The 19,924-nt window shown below is 39.9% G+C and overlaps 1 protein-coding gene across 1 annotated transcript; it reads left to right on the top strand.

The window, feature by feature from the left end:
• Positions 1 to 130: 130 nt before the first annotated feature.
• On the top strand, positions 131 to 16,649 carry ankle1 (ankyrin repeat and LEM domain containing 1). The gene is made up of 9 exons (XM_036565589.1): positions 131 to 488; positions 3,417 to 3,569; positions 6,256 to 6,361; positions 6,695 to 6,818; positions 8,405 to 10,975; positions 12,615 to 12,777; positions 13,405 to 13,567; positions 15,300 to 15,432; positions 16,132 to 16,649. Exons 1-9 carry the CDS (start codon positions 418 to 420, stop codon positions 16,302 to 16,304), a joined length of 3,657 nt encoding a protein of 1,218 aa, XP_036421482.1. The 5' UTR covers positions 131 to 417; the 3' UTR covers positions 16,305 to 16,649.
• The last annotated feature ends 3,275 nt before the right edge of the window (positions 16,650 to 19,924 follow it).

The following is a 19,924-nucleotide window of genomic DNA, read 5'->3' as shown; positions in this document are numbered from 1 at the left end:
TTCCGAGTTAATTAGGCACTCGGATGATTGTATCGACTATTATAATGAATAAATAGGGGTTATGATTGTGTTACATTTGATAAGTAATGAATCAAGATTACAGCAGATAACAATAAACGAAAGTCCTCCGCTCCGGCAGGTGGCGCTGTGGACACAGCAGCGACTCTTCGGGGAAACAACACATACATCAACGGAGGGAAATTTAACCACGAAAGTTGTACGCAAATCTGTCTTTCTCCAAACAAACTGAGCAGTAGACGGTTTATAGACGGTGTTACATGCAGAAAAGCACAGGACCTCCTCTCCGGGCTCTCCGTGACTTCTCTGATGCTTTTTGTGCTGTTAATCTGTGCGGACTGGCTGCTAAAGATAACAGAGCACTCACATCAGCGCATAATCCGAGGTTAGACAGAAACTATGCCTCCGAAACGGAGCCGCTCGGATCTGGCCCTCCGTCTGTACACAGCAGTCAACGACACGGATGTCAGGTAAAATATTCACTCAGTTTCATTAAGATACTCTTTCGTTATTCCTAGTTATGTTGTCTTGTTTTACTGTGTTCAGTCGAAGGTTACGATCCCGAGGATTTTTGTTTCTTTATGTACAGTATTTGTTATATATTTGTGTAAATTTGATACAGACTCTTCATTTGCTTTATTAGAAACACCCACCTTGTGCTTCCACTGACTGGCCACTTTATTAGAAACACCCGCCTTGTGCTTCCATTCAGTGGCCACTTTATTAGAAACACTAACCTTGTGCTTCCGCTGACTGGCAACTTTATTAGAAACACCCACCTTGTGCTTCCACTGACTGGCCACTTTATTAGAAACACCCGCCTTGTGCTTCCATTCAGTGGCCACTTTATTAGAAACACCCGCCTTGTGCTTCCATTCAGTGGCCACTTTATTAGAAACACCCACCTTGTGCTTCCATTCAGTGGCCACTTTATTAGAAACACCCACCTTGTGCTTCCATTCAGTGGCCACTTTATTAGAAACACCCACCTTGTGCTTCCATTCAGTGGCCACTTTATTAGAAACACCCACCTTGTGCTTCCATTCAGTGGCCACTTTATTAGAAACACCCGCCTTGTGCTTCCGCTGACTGGCCACTTTATTAGAAACACACACCTTGTGCTTCCACTAACTGGCCACTTTATTAGAAACACCTACCTTGTGCTTCCACTAACTGGCCACTTTATTAGAAACACCCACCTTGTGCTTCCATTCAGTGGCCACTTTATTACAAACACCCACCTTGTGCTTCCACTCACTGGCCACTTTATTAGAAACACTCACCTTGTGCTTCCGCTGACTGGCCACTTTATTAGAAACACACACCTTGTGCTTCCACTAACTGGCCACTTTATTAGAAACACCTACCTTGTGCTTCCACTAACTGGCCACTTTATTAGAAACACCCACCTTGTGCTTCCATTCAGTGGCCACTTTATTACAAACACCCACCTTGTGCTTCCACTGACTGGCCACTTTATTAGAAACACCCACCTTGTGCTTCCACTGACTGGCCACTTTATTAGAAACACCCACCTTGTGCTTCCACTGACTGGCCACTTTATTAGAAACACCCACCTTGTGCTTCCATTCAGTGGCCACTTTATTAGAAACACCCGCCTTGTGCTTCCGCAGACTGGCCACTTTATTACAAACACCCGCCTTGTTCTTCCATCCAGTGGCCACTTTATTAGAAACACCCACCTTGTGCTTCCACTGACTGGCTACTTTATTAGAAACACCCACCTTGTGCTTCCACTGACTGGCCACTTTATTAGAAACACCCACCTTGTGCTTCCACTGACTGGCTACTTTATTAGAAACACCCACCTTGTGCTTCCGCTGACTGGCCGCTTTATTAGAAACACCCACCTTACCCTGCTGCTCAGTTGAATTAGATTATCATTTTTCCTGTTAAATATATATTCTATTGTCTGTAAATGTGAACTAGGGCTGCATGATACAGACAGAATAGTAGTACAGCGATTATGACACACCTTACAATACATTAAAAACACACTGGCGACTCCATAATGATGGATAAAGAAAATCAGAGTGTCCTGATTTTTGTTGGATTATGTGAATTCGTTGGTTCATTAGTACACCCACAGTAACTCATCTGGAGCTGCGATTGGTTTACATTGCACAGTAAACAAACACTGTGATTAGTTGGAGAGCTCATTTGCACATCGCAGCTTTCTGTGATGCATCAGTGTTTACACGGAAATGATCGAAGAGCCCATATCCTACAATTTTTGTTTTTATTTTTTTCCTCCGCTTAGGATGTTTGTGTGATTGTATGTTCCTGTTACAGTCACAATTTTTCTACAAGACCATCTTCTAACCTCTATTTATCCCTTAGAACAGAGGTCAGTAATAAGCGGACCGTTGACTGAGTCTGGACCCAGATGCTGTCCTATGTGGACCTGGACCTATAACTGATAAACTATGGAGAATTCGTTAATTTCGATGGGGTGGTCCTGTTTTAATCTGTGTAACTTTTCTAATCTTTATGGTAGCTTTAACGGCCCGGGAGACTCACAGACCAATCGCATGAGTTGTAAATATCACACATGACACTACTCAGCCAATCAGATCTGTGCATTACGATGAGCACTGAGACTCAAATGAGTGACGCACACACAGGGGAGGGACGAGGCGAGACAGCAGTCGGAGAAGAAAGTGAGTCAGAGGGAAGTTATTTCACGTCGTGCTCTAAAAAGAGAAAACCGACGATAAATGTTGTTAAAATATGACTGAACTGTACTTTATTTGATTTGATATTCAGTTGTTGACTGTATAAGATGTTGATATACCTACTAGGCTACTTCAGTAAACAGTATATGGCACTGATGATGCAAGTTAGACATTATGATGTTCCGGACCTCTGACTGAGAACATTTTCTTTAGCTGGACTTTTTTGGACTTGAATTTTAATTAAATACCCTTGCCTTAAAATTAAACAGGCTGTTTTTGTTACTATGCCTTTAAGACTGATATATGTAAATGAGCTCTGTTCTAATTGGCCGCCCTGTATTGTCTCTCATTCAAAAGCAGCCTGGGCTGAAACAGTCTTTATAACTACAAGTCAGACTTCTGCATACCGAAAAAGCAGATAAGCGTAAATGTGTTGGTTTTTGTGACATCACAACACAACGAATTAAAAATGAGCTTAGCAGCTAATTTTCCATATATGGGCTGGAGAGCGAACCGTACGTTTTGAAACTTAAGCAATGTTAAATAACTACGTTAAACTTTTTTATTTTAAAAAAGTGAGGGAAGGTCAGTTTTCCATGTTATGGGCCCTTTAACTCATTGTGCAGCTTTCAAGATGAGCTCAGTGTTAGATTCCAGCCTGCTTTTTCTTCGTTAACGTTGTGTTTATGTTTTGTTTAACAGGACTGTGGAGTCTCTGCTGCAGCAGGGTGCGGACCCTAACCTGGTTCTGGCGGAAGGTATGGCTGCTGTGCATCTGGCTGCAGGTAAAGAGTCGGAGAAAGGACTTCGCTGCCTCAAACTCATCCTGCAATACGGCGCTGACCCAAACCTCAGGTTAGTCCAGCAACCGGCAACACACAGCTCCGGAGCCCCATGCGGCTCTTTTACTGCCCTGTTGAGGCTCCACAGCTGAATCAGATTAGTAGGTAAAAATAAAATAATCCTCCTTTACAGTAAAATAAAGCTCTGCTGATCGTTCAACACAGTTTAACAATAAATGGTCTTAAACTCTGGAGTTAATGTAGAACTGCTGATTCACCCTTTAACCCTGAAGATCAGTGCAGACTGCTGGTCACCATAGCAACACAGACAACAGTCTCGCCAAGCTAGTAGCTAACGAAACGGCAAAGAGAGAGATTTAAGACGAACATTGATCATTTGGAGATGAATGCAGTTGCGTTCTGGCGCCTCAGGCACCATTTAAGGTAGGAAAATTCTAAAAGAAGCTGGCGAATGAGAAGCGACTTCAACCTCGTAAAAAATCAAACATTTTACAAGAAACCGTTCTACTAAGTTTCCTGCCGGAGATGTGAGAAAAGCAGCACATACTGAGACATATATACAGCAAAGATGGCAAAATGGACATAAAATGTTGTGGCTCCCAGGTTTGATTTTTGTTAAAAGGACAAAATGGCTCTTCTTAACATTTGGGTCGCGACCCCTGGGTTAGTCGTTCAGCAGACCAAGTCTGACCTCTGAAGTCAGAGGCGTCGAGTTTGTCACACCACCACTTTATGTATTAACGTCACACACAGACTCTAAAAGAAAGTCCGGCTCGATGTTTCGGCCTCAAATGATCTCAAAATCAACATCACACTGATGAAGATGTGATGACAATAGTAGATAATTCACTCACATCCTCAGAGACGCTGCTTCACCAAGTTTAGACTGAGCTCTCTGTAAATTCTCTTTCAACTTACTCGCAAAAGTCAGATTCATCTGCCTGTGAGGGTCCAAAACACAAGCAACACTGCAAAATGTTCTTTCACACATTGCATGCAATTACATATTTCCACCAGAGAGAAATCCCCAAATCCTACATAGTGCTGCTCTAATAATGTTCTTATTTACAGATATCCAATTGGGATTTTTTCTGTCTAATTTTGCGTCTGCAATTTAAATTCCAACTATTTTCTATGAATTAAGGTTCAGGGCTGTTTTTTTGGCCAAAAAGACCAAAATATCCAACTTTTCTGGCTGGAGGCTTGACCCCCTGAATGTGAACATGTGGAGGTTTAGTTGGATCTGATTGGTCTAACTCATCTACAGGCAGTTCACAAACTCTCTATTATCAGGTTAAATTTCCCCTCTTAAAACTTAAGGCGACGTTTTTGTTAATCTAGGCTTTTACTTTTAAAAAAAAAAAAAATACAACACTTGCGATTTGAAAATTACCCTCTGTTAAATTGTTGAATCTTTCAGCCCTATTTACAGAGCACTTTTCATAGCGGTGGCAGCTCAAAGTGCTTTACAGACAGGTGATAAAGCTTAACAGTAACAGAATGATACTGTGAGTATGAATTTAAAACCATATAAGACAATAACATGGATTAAAAAGATAAACACCAAGGAGACGTATAGTTTTAATTAAACTATATCAAAGAGAGATGTTTTCTGATGTTTCTTTCGAAGGTGTCCACTCTGGGCATTATGGCAGAAAGTGCAATTTTACGATACTTCATGACATTTAGACACAATATGCAGCACGATTACTTCGGCCCAGTCCCATTTCTTATTTTTACCCCTACCCCTTGTTTTCGGGTGTCACTTTGCCACTTTGAACTGAATTACAAGCGGTAGTGGTTGAAATCTTCCCTCTGAAATGGGACCCTCAAGTAAAAAGAGCATCACTTCATTAACAGCTACCAGCGCTGCTCTGTAGGCGACCCTGCCAGTCTGCAGTGACAGCAGAGGAGGGTAAAGTTCAGCTCCTCACTGCTGGGCTTTAGTTACATTTAGGGCATCATATGATCTTCAAAGAGGGGGGCAATTATTTATTATCACCCACCCCTAATTCTTCAGTGATATGAAGCTGAAGTCAGATATTCTCTGGCTTTTCGTTCAAATTTTTCTGTTCCACCTTAAATGGAGCAGCAGTTCTGATGCCTGAGGAGCCAGAATGTAACTGTGGCACCATTTAAAGTGGAACTGGAAATTTGGCTACCGAGTCGTCAGCACTACTAGTGATTTTTTTTTTTTATGCTTCTTATGAAGAAAAGGTTCTTTTTTCTTTTTTCCTCATAACTCTCTGTTTGGAGTCTCTGAAAATCCTCCTTTTGGAGGGTCATGTGGCCCCAACACTTTACCCTACTCCTCTATCTCAACAAGAACCGGGACACCCTACCCCTAGACATGAACACACAAAACGGAGGGGTAGGGGCGAGGGGTGAAATGGGACTGGTGTGGAGGTTTAATAAGTTGGAACCAGCCAAAAGCCCCAGTTGTGCTACATTTAATAAAAATACTATAAAAACACTGAAGAGTGTTTCACCCACTGTGCTGCACTAAATCCTATCAAACAGGACTAATTATAATCTTTCTGTAATGAAACATGTGGTACGGTGTTCTAAAGAGTACTGTGACTTAATTTATCACGTTTTATAGTCCTGCTTTGTGGATCTGCTCTTATGTTTCATTGGAATCAAATTGAACAATTTTTACAACTGTTTTTTCCTGAGAAAATAATGGATTTTATTGATAAGCTATGAATATTTTCATATTTTTTCCTCCGATGTTTCAGGTCAAGTGAGGACCTGACTCCGTTACATATTTCTGCGTCATGGGGATGTTATCAGAACCTCAAATTACTTCTGAAGAACGGTGGGAACCCCAGCCTGAAAGACCAGGTAACTCATTCATCACTTTCAACAGATTTCTTTTTCATCTGGGCTCAGATGTGTGTTTAGCCCATTGCTTTGTTTTTAAAAAAAGAATGAAAAATTTATGAGAAGTCTTTAGAAACTGTACTTTTTTTTCTCAAAAAAATAGTTCACATGGTAATAGACAATTGAACTGGTTTAATTAAACTCAAATAAATGCTCTGAATGAAACAATGAAAAGCAACGTTTTAGTTTAGATGAACAAAATCAATAATTTGCATCAATTCAAACCTCAAAAACATTTAATTTAGCCCCTTTCTCGTGTTACAGTGTAAAAAATTTGTGTTATTTTGTTTTCAGGATGGAAACAAACCTGCGGATTTGGCGGAGCAGGAAGAGAACAGTAAATGTGCGAGCATACTGCAGGAGTACGAGTCTCAGGCACCGCAAGTGGAGTATGAAGATTTACCCAAATTCCAGTACTGTAAGTGCTTTTTGTGTATATATCAAGCTTTTTATTAGGGATGGACTGTAATTTGCCGTAACGTTTATAAAATGTAGAGGACTTGTAGAAATGTTCTGCTTTGCTGGCTGTGCTGTGCCGCAGTAGCAGCCATGTGCACTGAAAACGGATGCACCGATATGGACCGATGTTGGATGTTTCTCATGTACTTATCCACCATTGCAGATTCATTTGGAACTAACACTGACACAGTTCTGGCGTTTTTATCTTTTACCGCTTCAGAAAAGGAGGAAAAAGACCCCGGGTCACTAAAGATAACGAATACGCGGACGCAGTCTGCTTATCATCCGCCTGCTGCTCTCTCAGCTCGGTTCATCTCCTGAGAGGAATGTAACATCCTGACTTTATTTTAAATGTCTGACTTAAAACAGTCCAGCAGGCAAATACATCACTGGAAGAAAAGCGCAGTTTACCACATGAGAAAAAACTACATTTGGCCAAAATTAGAACTAGTGTTGTACTCAAAACCGGCCTCGAGACCAAAAACTCCATCTAGTCTCGCTCTCGATATCATTTGGTCTCTGTGTCTTGATCTTGACATCGTTTGGTCTCTGTCTCGTCTCGCTCTCTACATGGTTTAGACTCACTCTAGTCTAGCTCTCAATGTCGTTGGGTCTCTGTCTCGTCTCACCCTCAACGTTGTTTGGTCTCAGTCTCGTCTGGCTCTCGACGTCATTTGGTCTCCGCCTTGACATCATTTGGTCTCTTTCTCGTCTCAGTCTCAACATCATTGGTACTCGCTCTCATCTCACATTTGACATTGTTTGGTCTCTGTCTCGGCGTCGTTTGGACTCATCTTGGTCTCATCTTGGTCTCAACATCGTTTGGACCCGTCTCGGTCTTGACATCATTTGCAGTGGGTCTTGTCTCGGCCTCAACACAGTTTGGACTCGGTCTCTTCTTGGTCTAGACATTATTTGGACTCTCATCTCAGTCTCGATGTCGTTTGGACTCGTTTATGGAACATTTACAACATTTAGCACATGCTCTTACACAGAGCGACGTACACACCACCAGAAAATGTGTCAAAGCCAGTGCAAATAGGTTGGGTTCCAAACTACCCTTCAGCTCAAACACTGCCAGAAAACAAAAGCCGGTGATAATACCTAGAAAAAAAGATACAGAGATAGACGTAGCATAAGTGCAGTATATTTCAGTAAATACTTAGATTAGTGTTCACTTGCTTTACAAAGAGATGAGTCTCCAGTTTACGTTTGAAAACGTCGACATCATTTGGTCATACTTTGGACTCTACGTCCAGAAGTCCAAACATTATAGTCTAAGACTATAATGTTGTAATAATTAATACTGTTGTAGGCTATATATTAGTTAATGTTTTTTTTTGGTTTGTTGGTTTGTTTTTTTTACAAAATATATATTGAAACAAAATGTGTTATGTAATAATGTATGATTGTGTTATAATTATATAATTATGTAGATATTTATATAATAAATAACATGCTAATTTACGATTAATATAAACAGATTTCAGTTTGTATTGATAGGCGGGAATGTTATATATAAGTGTTTTTTCCTCTTCTTTATAGCGATCTACTCCGGCCACTCCATGAGGGACAGCAGCATTGGCCTGTCGTCCATGCTGAGTGATTTCGGAGACGATCCGCTGAGCAGCACTCGGCAGTCGAGTTTTTTCAGGATGTCTGGGGTAAACGGGCAGCCCTGTCGGGTTAGAGGAGCTCATGAATCCTGGCTTTCTGATGTTTCTGGATTTCACCTGCGTGAGAGTGGAATGTTTGATAGAACAGGAGACTGTGGAGATGTTCCACCTGTTCTATCCAGCACCCGTCTGTCTGTTATAGACTTTAAAAGGAGTCCAGAGGGGGCGCCACTGTACAAAACCAAAGACTGCAGCCCAGATTTAAAACGTTCATCCCTGTTCCTTCAGCCAAGCCGAAAGAGCGTATCCTTCAGGGACTCTAATGAGTACTTCCCAGCACCACGTTCTCCATTCCAGAGTCCTTCTGGGAAGCAAAATGATGACTACAGTGATATGACTGTAGATTTCTCCCAATATCCAGACTTCCTGGATTCGGAACGCATGGCCACCGTGTTGCAAAACCAAGGCATTGACGTGACCTCTCCAGACGAGGTGTTTGTGTTTTGCAGAGGTGGCAGCTTGCTGGAAGATGATTTCGACAAGACTATAGTGGGACCAGGTTTACTGGTGGAACCTGATGATGATGATGATGATGATGATGATGATATAGATGACAATGTGTTTGCTAACAATGTTAATGAGCTAGAAGGCAAAGCTCATGCTTCTGTTTTTAGCAGCAGTGGATCTAGTAAGTACAGCAGCTGTGATAGTGACCCATATAAGAGTGCAATTGAAGGTCCATTGCCTACTGCAGATAAGTTCTCACCTTTGGGGAAAGAACCCGATAGAAATCCAGCTCCAACTGAATCTAGTACCCAATCCATTGGATTGGCCAAAAGTTCTGACACATCTGAGACGGAAAACCTCGACTCGGTTGAAGACAGAGGCACGAAACCGCCAATGGAGGACAAGCATCAAGAGCATAATAGCATCCTGGAGGTTGTAGACAGGCTTGGTGAAACCCCGAGCCCTTTTGTAACTGGCAGAACTCGGTCAAGACTCAGCCGCTGCTCGCAGAAATCATTTAATTTTTCTCCGTCTGTGCTTTCCACCTCCTCTCTTTTCGAGCAGACGTTGCCCACGCCTATCAGGATGCGCCGCAACACGCCCAAATCTCCATATGGTTCAGACGAAGCTCCATCCAAGCCTTCTTTTGAAGTGAACGGGTTAAGAGACATTGACAGCGGCGTGAGGAACCTTCGGGTTTCTTCAAGCCAAGGTTCAGTTGACCACCCAAGCCAAGCAGACACATTAATTGTCTCTGGAAGCATGGCTGACACGCTTATACTCCCTAGAGATGACGACAGTGGCGTGAGGGACCTTCAGGGTTTGTCAAGCCAAGGTTCAGGTGATCGGCCGAGCCAGGCAGACACGTTGATCGTCTCTGGAAGTATGGCCGACACAGTCATAATCCCAAGAGGTGTTGCTGAGGAAAGATTAGAAGGAGGTGGTGGGGGTTTGGGGGGTTCTAGCAAAGGAACTTCCGTAGTGTTCGATGAAGAAAAGGAATTTTTAACTTCAGATGCATCCACATCAACTGAAGGTACAGGAAGACCCAGATATGCTGTGATGCAAATGCAGACATCACGTAAAGCCACCTGTGCTTCAAAAGACGAAAAGTGTGGAACAGACTCTCAAGATGAACCTTCTCCATCTTCTCCATCTCAGGCGAGCCTAGAGTCAGGTTCTAGCTCAAGTTTTGATTGGCCCAAGCCTCAGAAGACTAGAGGTAGTTTGGAAAGTTCTTGCAAGGGGGCTTCTCCATCAATTGAGGAATTTTTAACCTCAGACCTGTCCACCTCAAGTGAAGGTACAGGAAGGTTGAAAGGTTCCACCATGCAAATGCAAACATCTCATGAAAATTCTAAGAGCTTAAGAAAAAACAAGGGTGCAGTAGACTCTCAAGAAGAGTCCTCTCCGTCTCAGACTACTTTAGAGTCAGGTTCTAGCTCCAGTTTGGACTGCTCTGAGCCTCAGAGAAACAGAGGTGAAGGTTCATCTTCTGGTTGCACGCCCAGGTACAGCATGAGCCGACTCTACAGCCACTGCAAACCTCAAACACTGGCCAACCTTTCTTACACACCCGGTGGACGTCCGATGATCACCGACATGGACGAGCCTGTGGAGTATCTCTATACCGACACTGAAGAAGGGCATGAACTGATAGAAACGCATGTTCCTCCAACATCAAACACCTCGCTGAGCTCCAGCGTCCTCACCTCCACCAGCGAGGACACGGTGCTCTACGACTGGCGCTCTCTGCAGAACACGGCTGGAAGTCCAGAGAAAGGGAAAGAGAACCAGCGCCCCAGCGCAGAGGACGCTCCTGAGACCCAAGGGCTGACGGACCGCGAGCTCAGACGCAAGCTGGTGGACCTAGGAGAACGTCCCGGGCCCATTACCTCCCACACTCGCCCACTGTACATCCAGAAATTAAGATCGCTTCAGAATACAGCGGCCACCCAGCAGCCAGCTCAGGACGGCTCATCTGCATTCACTGGTACGTAGCACTGCAACCCGCTAAGTTCAGCTAGCGGTCAGTTTAACATTTTGATTTTGCTTTATTTACATTTACTTTATTTGGTACTTAATAGGAACCGAACATCATCAACATTAACAATACACATTAACTATCAATCAAATGTTTGGAATCACCAAATTAGTAATCATTGTTGTTTTATTCAGTAGAGACTTTAACAGAGTAGATTGAAGAAGAATTTATTAAATGATAAAAAATACTGTAGTTATTTTCAGCCTTTAATTCCTTCTTCTTTTAATCACCTTTCAAATATGAGTCATTCTGGATATTAATTTCATAGAACTTCCTTCTGGATGTTCATTTTATTAGAACTTCATTGTCGATATAAATTTTATTAGAATTTCATTCTGGATATTAATTTTATTAGAGCTTCATTCTGGATAGAATTTTAATAGAACTTCACTCTTGATGTTCATTTTATTAAAACCTCTTCATTCTTGATATTAATTTTATTAGAAATTCATTCTGGATGTTATATTTATTAGAACTTCCTTCTCGATATTAATTTTACTAGAACTTCATTCTGAATGTTAATTTAATAGAACTTCATTCTTGATATTAATTTTATTACAACTTATTCTGGAGGTTCATTTGATAGAATTTCATACTGAATATTAATCTTATAGAGATTTATTATTATTTTACATCTTCCTACTGACTATTTGTTGTATTTGAAGTTGTAGTGTTGTCCCATAATATTAATATAATGTCAGAATTGTGAGATTCCAAACAAGTTTTCAGTTTTGAGGTTAAGATTCGATTAGATTTCTAATATTTAACTTTTTTAAAATGTTCTCGATTCTATAGGTTCTTGTGTTCTACACAGGCTGCTTTGGTTCAGGTTCTCCAGTAGAACCGTTCTAGCACCTGCTGCGCCGCCTCTAACAAAATAAACCCCAAAGAACCTCTACCATTTATAAACTGTTCAGAAAAAAAGCCCAGTCATTTGAGAGTGGGTGTATCTACAGCATAAGTCCCGCCCACTTTAATCTGATAGGCTGCACTCAGATGTTTAGTTGGGAACCATGACAGTGATTTCAGTGAAAGCCATATCAGATTTGTTGTTTCTCAGTACTGAACTGAAATCACCGCACCCTCAACAAACATTATTATTATTATGCAAATATGCCAAATATCTAAATATTTAAATTTTTAAATATTTAAATTTGCAGAGCGCATAAGTCAGCTGCATAAAGATGTTACACTGATTTGATTCAGTTATGATTCTTAAGAAACGATTCAGTGCATCATAACCCATTTTTGGCACAATTAGATTCTGTTATTTTGGCATAAATTCATTTTTAAGCCATTTTAAATGAAAAAAAAATTTAAAGTTTGGACAGAACAGCCTGATAGTTTGAAATGAGCACACTATTAAAAAATTATGAAATAATGTACTAATTATTGAATATTTAATGTGCTCATTTTAAGCAAATCTGGCAGCTCTGTCTAAACTCTATTTTAAAAATTCAAATTGTTCAGTAATGAATTTCACATTGCATTTAAAATCATTTATCACTGCAGTTAATGAATCACTATCTCCAGCACTGATACGCTTCACTTTTGGGGACACTTATTATTACTGACTGTTTATCTGCAGTTTACAGTCCAGAGCTGAATAAAGTCCTCTGTACGTTCGATCTGCCCGACTGCAAGGCGGACGAGTTTGCACTGTGTGAGCAGTTTGACCAGCCGGATCAGAATAAGAGGTGGCGTGAGGGCATCATAAAGTCCAGCTTCAACTACCTGCTTCTGGATCCCAGGTGACGTTGTTTCTTCATTTAAACTGTCTAATTATTAAGTTTTTTCCTTATTTAATCTCATTATTGTGAAACAGTAAGTATGATATCTTCGGGCTGGGCAAGTAATTTAATTTTCAGTTACAATTTTGGCCTAAAACGATTTGAATTAAGTTTTGCAGAGATGCTTTCATTTTGTCTTGTGCTATAAATCCAGCAGACCCCTTTCACCCCTCCCTAAAAGCACAAACTCATCTCATTTATTTCGTCTAGTTTATTTTTATTTATTATTTTTGTATATGTTTTGCAGTTTTGAGTAGGTTATGGAAGTGCATTACAACATAGTTGATCTTTTTTTATCTCATTTATTTTATTATTTGTATATTATTAATTTAAATATTAATTTTATTTGCCTTTTTAAAATGTATTTTAATTATACTTAAAATTCAAAGAATTCCACTGTAAAACAAACAAGAAATTTAATTAATAATTTTTTTTTTAAGTTTAATAAATGCATGATGTTTCCAAAGTCAGTAAGTAATCATGTTAAATAATCACGATCTCAATATCGATTGTTAGCAATTGTAAGAATGTCGTAATTTTGGAAAAAAATCCAAAGAATAATTTTGCTTAATCTGGTTGCTCATCTAGAGTGACGAAGAATCTTCCGTACCGAAGTCAGTCCATGACGCCTCAGGAGCGTTTCCAGACTTTCATCGGTGCGATCTTCTACGTTGGAAAAGGGAAGCGCTCCAGGCCGTACAGCCACCTTTACGAAGCCCTGGAGTATTTCAGAGGAGATAAAACCTCCAAGGTTTGAGAGAACTGAACTCTTATTTCTGTTTATTTTAGCCGTTTACTTTTTCATGAACGGTTCCACTCTCTTTGCCGCGCCATTGAGGTTTGATCAATGCTACAAGTTCTACTTCTGTGGTTCTACTTCCTGTAGTGTATTACAGTCTGTCAGAATGACTGTGTGGATCATATGAATATTATAGAGGCTTTTTAAATGGAGCAGTAGAAGCCATATCGCCCCCTACACTTCCTGTAGTGTATTACAGTCTGTCAGAGTGACTGTGTGGATCATATGAACATTATAGCGCTTTTTAAATGAAACCGTAGAAGCCGTATCGCCCCCTACACTTCCTGTAGTGTATTACAGTCTGTCAGAGTGACTGTGTGGATCATATGAACATTATAGAGCTTTTTAAATGAAACAGTAGAAGCCATATCGCCCCCTACACTTCCTTTAGTGTATTACAGTCAGTCAGAGTGACTGTGTGGATCATATGAACATTATAGAGGCTTTTTAAATGAAACAGTAGAAGCCATATCGCCCCCTACACTTCCTGTAGTGTATTACAGTCTGTCAGAGTGACTGTGTGGATCATATGAACATTATAGAGGCTTTTTAAATGGAGCAGTAGAAGCCATATCGCCCCCTACACTTCCTGTAGTGTATTACAGTCTGACAGAATGACTGTGTGGATCATATGAGCATTACAGAGCTTTTTAAATGAAACAGTAGAAGCCATATCGCCCCCTACACTTCCTGTAGTGTATTACAGTCTGTCAGAGTGACTGTGTGGATCATATGAACATTATAGAGCTTTTTAAATGAAACAGTAGAAGCCATATCGCCCCCTACACTTCCTGTAGTGTATTACAGTCTGACAGCGTGACTGTGTGGATCATATGAGCATTACAGAGCTTTTTAAATGAAACAGTAGAAGCCATATCGCCCCCTACACTTCCTGTAGTGTATTACAGTCTGACAGAGTGACTGTGTGGATCATATGAGCATTACAGAGCTTTTTAAATGAAACAGTAGAAGACATATCGCCCCCTACACTTCCTGTAGTGTATTACAGTCTGACAGAGTGACTGTGTGGATCATATGAGCATTACAGAGCTTTTTAAATGAAACAGTAGAAGACATGTCGCCCCCTACACTTCCTGTAGTGTATTACAGTCTGTCAGAGTGACTGTGTGGATCATATGAACATTATAGAGCTTTTTAAATGGAACAGTAGAAGCCATATCGCCCCCTACACTTCCTGTAGTGTATTACAGTCTATCAGAGTGACTGTGTGGATCATATGAACATTATAGAGCTTTTTAAATGGAGCAGTAGAAGCCATATCGCCCCCTACACTTCCTGTAGTGTATTACAGTGTGTCAGAGTGACTGTGTGGATCATATGAACATTATAGAGCTTTTTAAATGGAACAGTAGAAGCCATATCGCCCCCTACACTTACTGTAGTGTATTACAGTGTGTCAGAGTGACTGTGTGGATCATATGAACATTATAGAGCTTTTTAAATGAAACAGTAGAAGCCATATCGCCCCCTACACTTACTGTAGTGTAATGTAGTAAATGTTGTCACCTAATAATAATCGATTAATTGTCACAGTCCTCCTTCAGGTGTTTGGTGTATGATGAATACGACAGCACAGTGAACTCCTGGCTACTCCAGAAAGACACACATTGCTGTATTTTGGATTTGCAGATGGTGGAACTAAAGCTGTGTTCCTCTCCTTTAGAAACTCTGCTCGAAGGTGCAGCACATCCTGCAGGTGTGGAATTGTGGTCAAGGTGTGATTTCCCTCCACTGCTTCCAGAACGTCATCCCAGTGGAGGCCTACACACGCGAGGCCTGCATGGTGGACGCGATCGGTACTGAGAGTCTCCTTACAGCTCCTTCCCGACACTTGTTGAAATACCTCAGCACTGCATTTTATTATATAAGCATTATATAAATGTGTTATGTATTTTATTTCTTCTGGCCTTCTTTTGTGACCCGCTTAGGAACATATGAGTTTTTGAGTTGTTTAACTAGCTTTTAGGGACTTTCTGCTATTACACCAGTACAAATCTGCCTGGTGGAACTGCATCCTGAACTAAATGCTTAAAGTTTAACAAGGGAGATGTTAAATGTTTAATCACTGTAAACTGAATATTTGGGGCTTCCCAGTAGATCATTTGGCCGATAAATTCACCCAATATTAGGATTCACAGATTTATCGTCATTGGCAGAAATTCCGCTAAAAAGCACCTTTAATGTCTCTCTAAAAATTATATTAAAAAACACATATTTAGGGGCCGAGTGCTGTTTTTAACAACAAAAATACCTGTTTTAAAGTTGTTATATGATTTTTTATTAGTAGCTTTATGAGTTATATTTATATTACTTATCATTTTGAGTTGGGTAATATATATATGCTATCTGGGTTGAAAAACAGTAATCATCCATTAAAGCAAAGTTGAACAAAAATTATATCTATTATATTGTAGTTTATCAGACATACAATCTTGAAATGTTCAGTCAGGTTATTATCTGTTGTTGTAGGATGAATTCTGCATTTCTCCTGACAGGCCTGAAGATGCTGACCAATCAGAAGCGAGGTGACTATTATGGGGTGGTGTCCACCTGGACTGCGAAGAGGAAGAGGGAGCTGGGGGTCCACCTGCTGTACCGAGCCATGCAGATATTCCTGGCTGAGGGGGAGAGACAGCTGAGACCAGCCGACATCAGACTGGGCCAGTGACCTTTGACGCAGAGTCTAGTGGTGATAGACTGAGGTGTCAGTTTATTAGAAACACCTTGTAGGTACACTCATTGGCCATTTTATTGGAAACGCCAGCAATACAGGTGCTTTCTGTGTGCTTACAGTTACAGACTGTAGCAGCAGTTTATCAGCTTCCCCTGCTGTTACACACCGAGCGCGATGCGGAAAAAAAACATGAAAATGCGGAATTTTCGGACACAGTTTTTTCGCATCAGTGCTGTACGTAGCAGGTGCACACAATTTTTAAAAAATGTTGTACCATGATAAAAAATGGGCAGAATATTTATCAAAAACATATAAGCACATACAAATATATCATGCATGTAAAACGTTGAAAGAAAACCTCGTATCTCCAAAATGGTAACTTTACAGGAGAAGGAAAAACCAACTTTAATTTTGGGTTGTTTCTTTTAGTCCATTCATCATGAAATTTACACACAATATAAAGAGCAACAGGCGTTTTCAAATTATATCAAAAACTGAAAAATGGCAAAAATGGAGATACGAGGTTTTCTTCCTACAGCAGCGATATATAAATACATCAACTACAGCCTGTGCTTAGATAAAGAACAGCTTCCTGTAGCACGACTGTATAACTGCCTGATCATCAGGAGGATAGGAGTTCACGTCCCGCTGATGTCTGTGGGTGGGAGCCAGCAGTCACTAAACGGAGGGAGGAATTGAATAAAATCCAGCAAATAATGAACAAATGTGAACAATTACAGCTCATAAGGAGACAAACATCCACATTCACTGAGTAAAGCTCAATTTACACTGCATTTTGGGGACCTGACGTAAGTTTAAATGTGAGTGTGGAGAACTTTTGACTAAACAACCCTGAGACTTAAAAAGACGACTTGATGTTTTATTGTTTACAGTGTATATGGTGGGTGTTTAATAAAATGGCCGATACGTGAGGGTACAGTACGAGTTTTTAACAAACTGGCCGCTCAGTAAAGTCGCCTAATTGAACACTTTTCATGTCTGTGCAGCTGAAGTTGCGTAAGCATTAACAGTGGAGTTGTGACACTGTGTATGTGCCTGTATCCCACTGACACAGCGGGTCCTGTGAATATGTGCATGTTATTAGAGCACCTTTCTGCTGAATAGAGTCTTTAAACTAACTACTTTATTCTGGTTCATAAAACATCATAACTCATTATATTGCTGCCTTTTGTGGAATATCTCAGAATCCAGTACCGTAATAGTGATAAACACAGCGTGTGGATTGTGTATCCGTCCATGAAATACACAAAATATTTGATTAAAAAACAGCTTTCACTTCAGAAAGCACGACAAAAACACATTTACTGTGAGTTAAAGTCGTCTACCAAAATCAGGTGCTGGTAACTTCAGATTTGAATCGTTTTAAACCTTAAAGGGCCCATATCATGGAAAAATAGCAGATGAGCCCCGCCCATTCGCACTGAAGTTACAAGAGACTGCTTTTTGAATGAGGCACAGTACAGGTCGGCCAATAAGAACAGAGCTCATTTACATATATCAGTCTTAAAGGCACAGTAACAAAGGCAGCTTGTTCAATTGTAAGAGATGAAGAAAGGTTGGAAAATTGTCATTTTAAAAATGAATTATGGCTGTTTCTTTTGAATAAAAGACCAGATATGGGCCCTTTAAACGCTGCACTATTACCAGCATGTTCTACACTTTTCATGATCATCATATTCATAATCATAAATAATCAATACTTAATGTCTGCTAGTTTGTAATCAGTGTTAGTTTTATGTGTTGTGTCTGTGCTGCTGTTCTGTAAAATACAACGCACAAAAAGTAAACAATCAAAATTCTGTCTTAGCTTTACTTCTGTGAACTGGTAGCTGAAAAAAGCAGATTTATCTGTATGAAATATTCGTTTTATGTCCGTGTTTCTCTGTCCTGCTCCTGTCCTGTCAGTCAGATTAGAGGAAAGTTATTAGGGATTAAAACTCTGAGCCCTTTTAGAAAAAAAACACTTATTTTTATAAACGTGGAGTAAAGTGTCAGTTTTTATTTCCTATTTTCATACAAACTTTATAATCTGTAGATTTTAGTTCTTTAAATCGTCATTTTGTGTTAAAGTCACATGGAAGAAAAACTTGTCCTTGTTTTGATGTCAGTATGATCATGTATATACAACGTCCTCTGTTTTCATTTGTGTGTAATATTCATAAATATTGGGAGATAAAGCGCGTCTGTGCAGTGCCGTCATTTCTCCACCGCCGTCTCTTCGGCAGCATTAGTGATGATAACTAATCTGTAAAATTAGTATAGTGTAGTGCAGAAACTATTAAATAAATGAAACAAGCCATTTTGTAAGTCATAATTACAAAAAAAGTCAAGATCTCATATCTGCTATCATAATTACTCATGTGATAGTACTAAGTCATGAGATAGTAGCCTGAGATAGTATATTGTAATTATTGAGATATTAAGTCATAACTGAGTGTATTAGAATTAAGATATCAAATAATTATGAAAGTATATTGTAATTGAGAAAATACTGAGTCTCAGTGAGGAGATCATGCGTCATGTAATTATGAAATTATGTATGTAGTTATGCTAAGTGAGAATAAAAACAATCACTACAGTCCATATTTTCCCATGTTGGTGAAAGGCTTCTGTAGTAAAAGATGATTTTATATCTATAGTTTTGAGATATTTCGATATTTCTGTTTCTGCTGCTGCACAGCTGTGATATATTGGTCCTTTTAGAATCTTGAAAAAGAAATTACAACCTCAGGTTTTCATCTTTCTGTTGTGAGCTCACATTTATGCAGTGCTGCAAACAGTATTTTATGATTCTGATATAAATTGAACTGTTTATTATTTACTGTTACCTACTAAACCACGTGTTCCTGACAGCGACAGCATGGATATTAACTTATCGTCCTCCGTGAGCCCCGCGGGTTGGAGCTGCTCTGTTATGAATGAACACATTATGAATGTGTTACTTTATAAAGGAGTTTCAGTTGTGCTGGGAGGAGTTTGTACATTTGTACATTTATGAATATTTACCTATTTGGCCTACAGCGGTTTAGGCCCACCCATTCAGCCTACCGCCGGTCAGAGATCATTCACACAGATCTGGCCAGAAGACGTTAAAAGTCATCACATTTTGATTGAAAATTATGGAAAACACAAGAATTTAGTCATTTGAATGATATGATGAAATGTGCTTATTATGAACAGACACATGAAACTTTATCATAAAGCAGCTCTGTAAGACCCTTAGCATATTTATCTTCGACACTCAGCTTCAGGTGGTTTAACTTTGTTATTACGAACCGACAAAAGAAACAACCTCATTTGTATTAAAGGTCTTTTGCAATGCTAGGTGTCCCCAAACTTTTGATAAGCAACACATTTGTTATTAGTCTGTATTTTTTTCTTTAAATCTTTATTTTTTAATTAAATTCCACAGATTCAGTTCAGCACTGACTGAACAGAACATCAGCACCTTTGCGCATTAACACATCATCTCTATCCAGAAAGTTTACACTCTGAGAAGGGTTCTTGGCTGAGCGATGTCACTGTAGAACCATGTGTGGTTCCCAAAGCCTGGATCTGTGGAGGAAAAACAAGTGCTGTGTCTGAAATAGTCC

This window comes from Colossoma macropomum, unplaced genomic scaffold, assembly GCF_904425465.1.
Source record: "Colossoma macropomum unplaced genomic scaffold, Colossoma_macropomum, whole genome shotgun sequence".
In the NCBI taxonomy this organism is placed as follows: Eukaryota; Metazoa; Chordata; class Actinopteri; order Characiformes; family Serrasalmidae; genus Colossoma; species Colossoma macropomum.
The sequence above is the reverse complement of the archived record's forward strand: the minus strand, read 5'-3'. Positions and strand labels throughout refer to the sequence as shown.

Excerpts from the sequence above, each read along its gene's own strand:
- ankle1 (XM_036565589.1), top strand. The coding sequence starts at position 418 with ATGCCTCCGAAACGGAGCCGCTCGGATCTGGCCCTCCGTCTGTACACA. Across the intron at positions 3,570-6,255 it reads GGCGCTGACCCAAACCTCAG|GTCAAGTGAGGACCTGACTC; the intron begins GTTAGTCCAGCA and ends CCGATGTTTCAG. Across the intron at positions 12,778-13,404 it reads TACCTGCTTCTGGATCCCAG|AGTGACGAAGAATCTTCCGT; the intron begins GTGACGTTGTTT and ends TTGCTCATCTAG.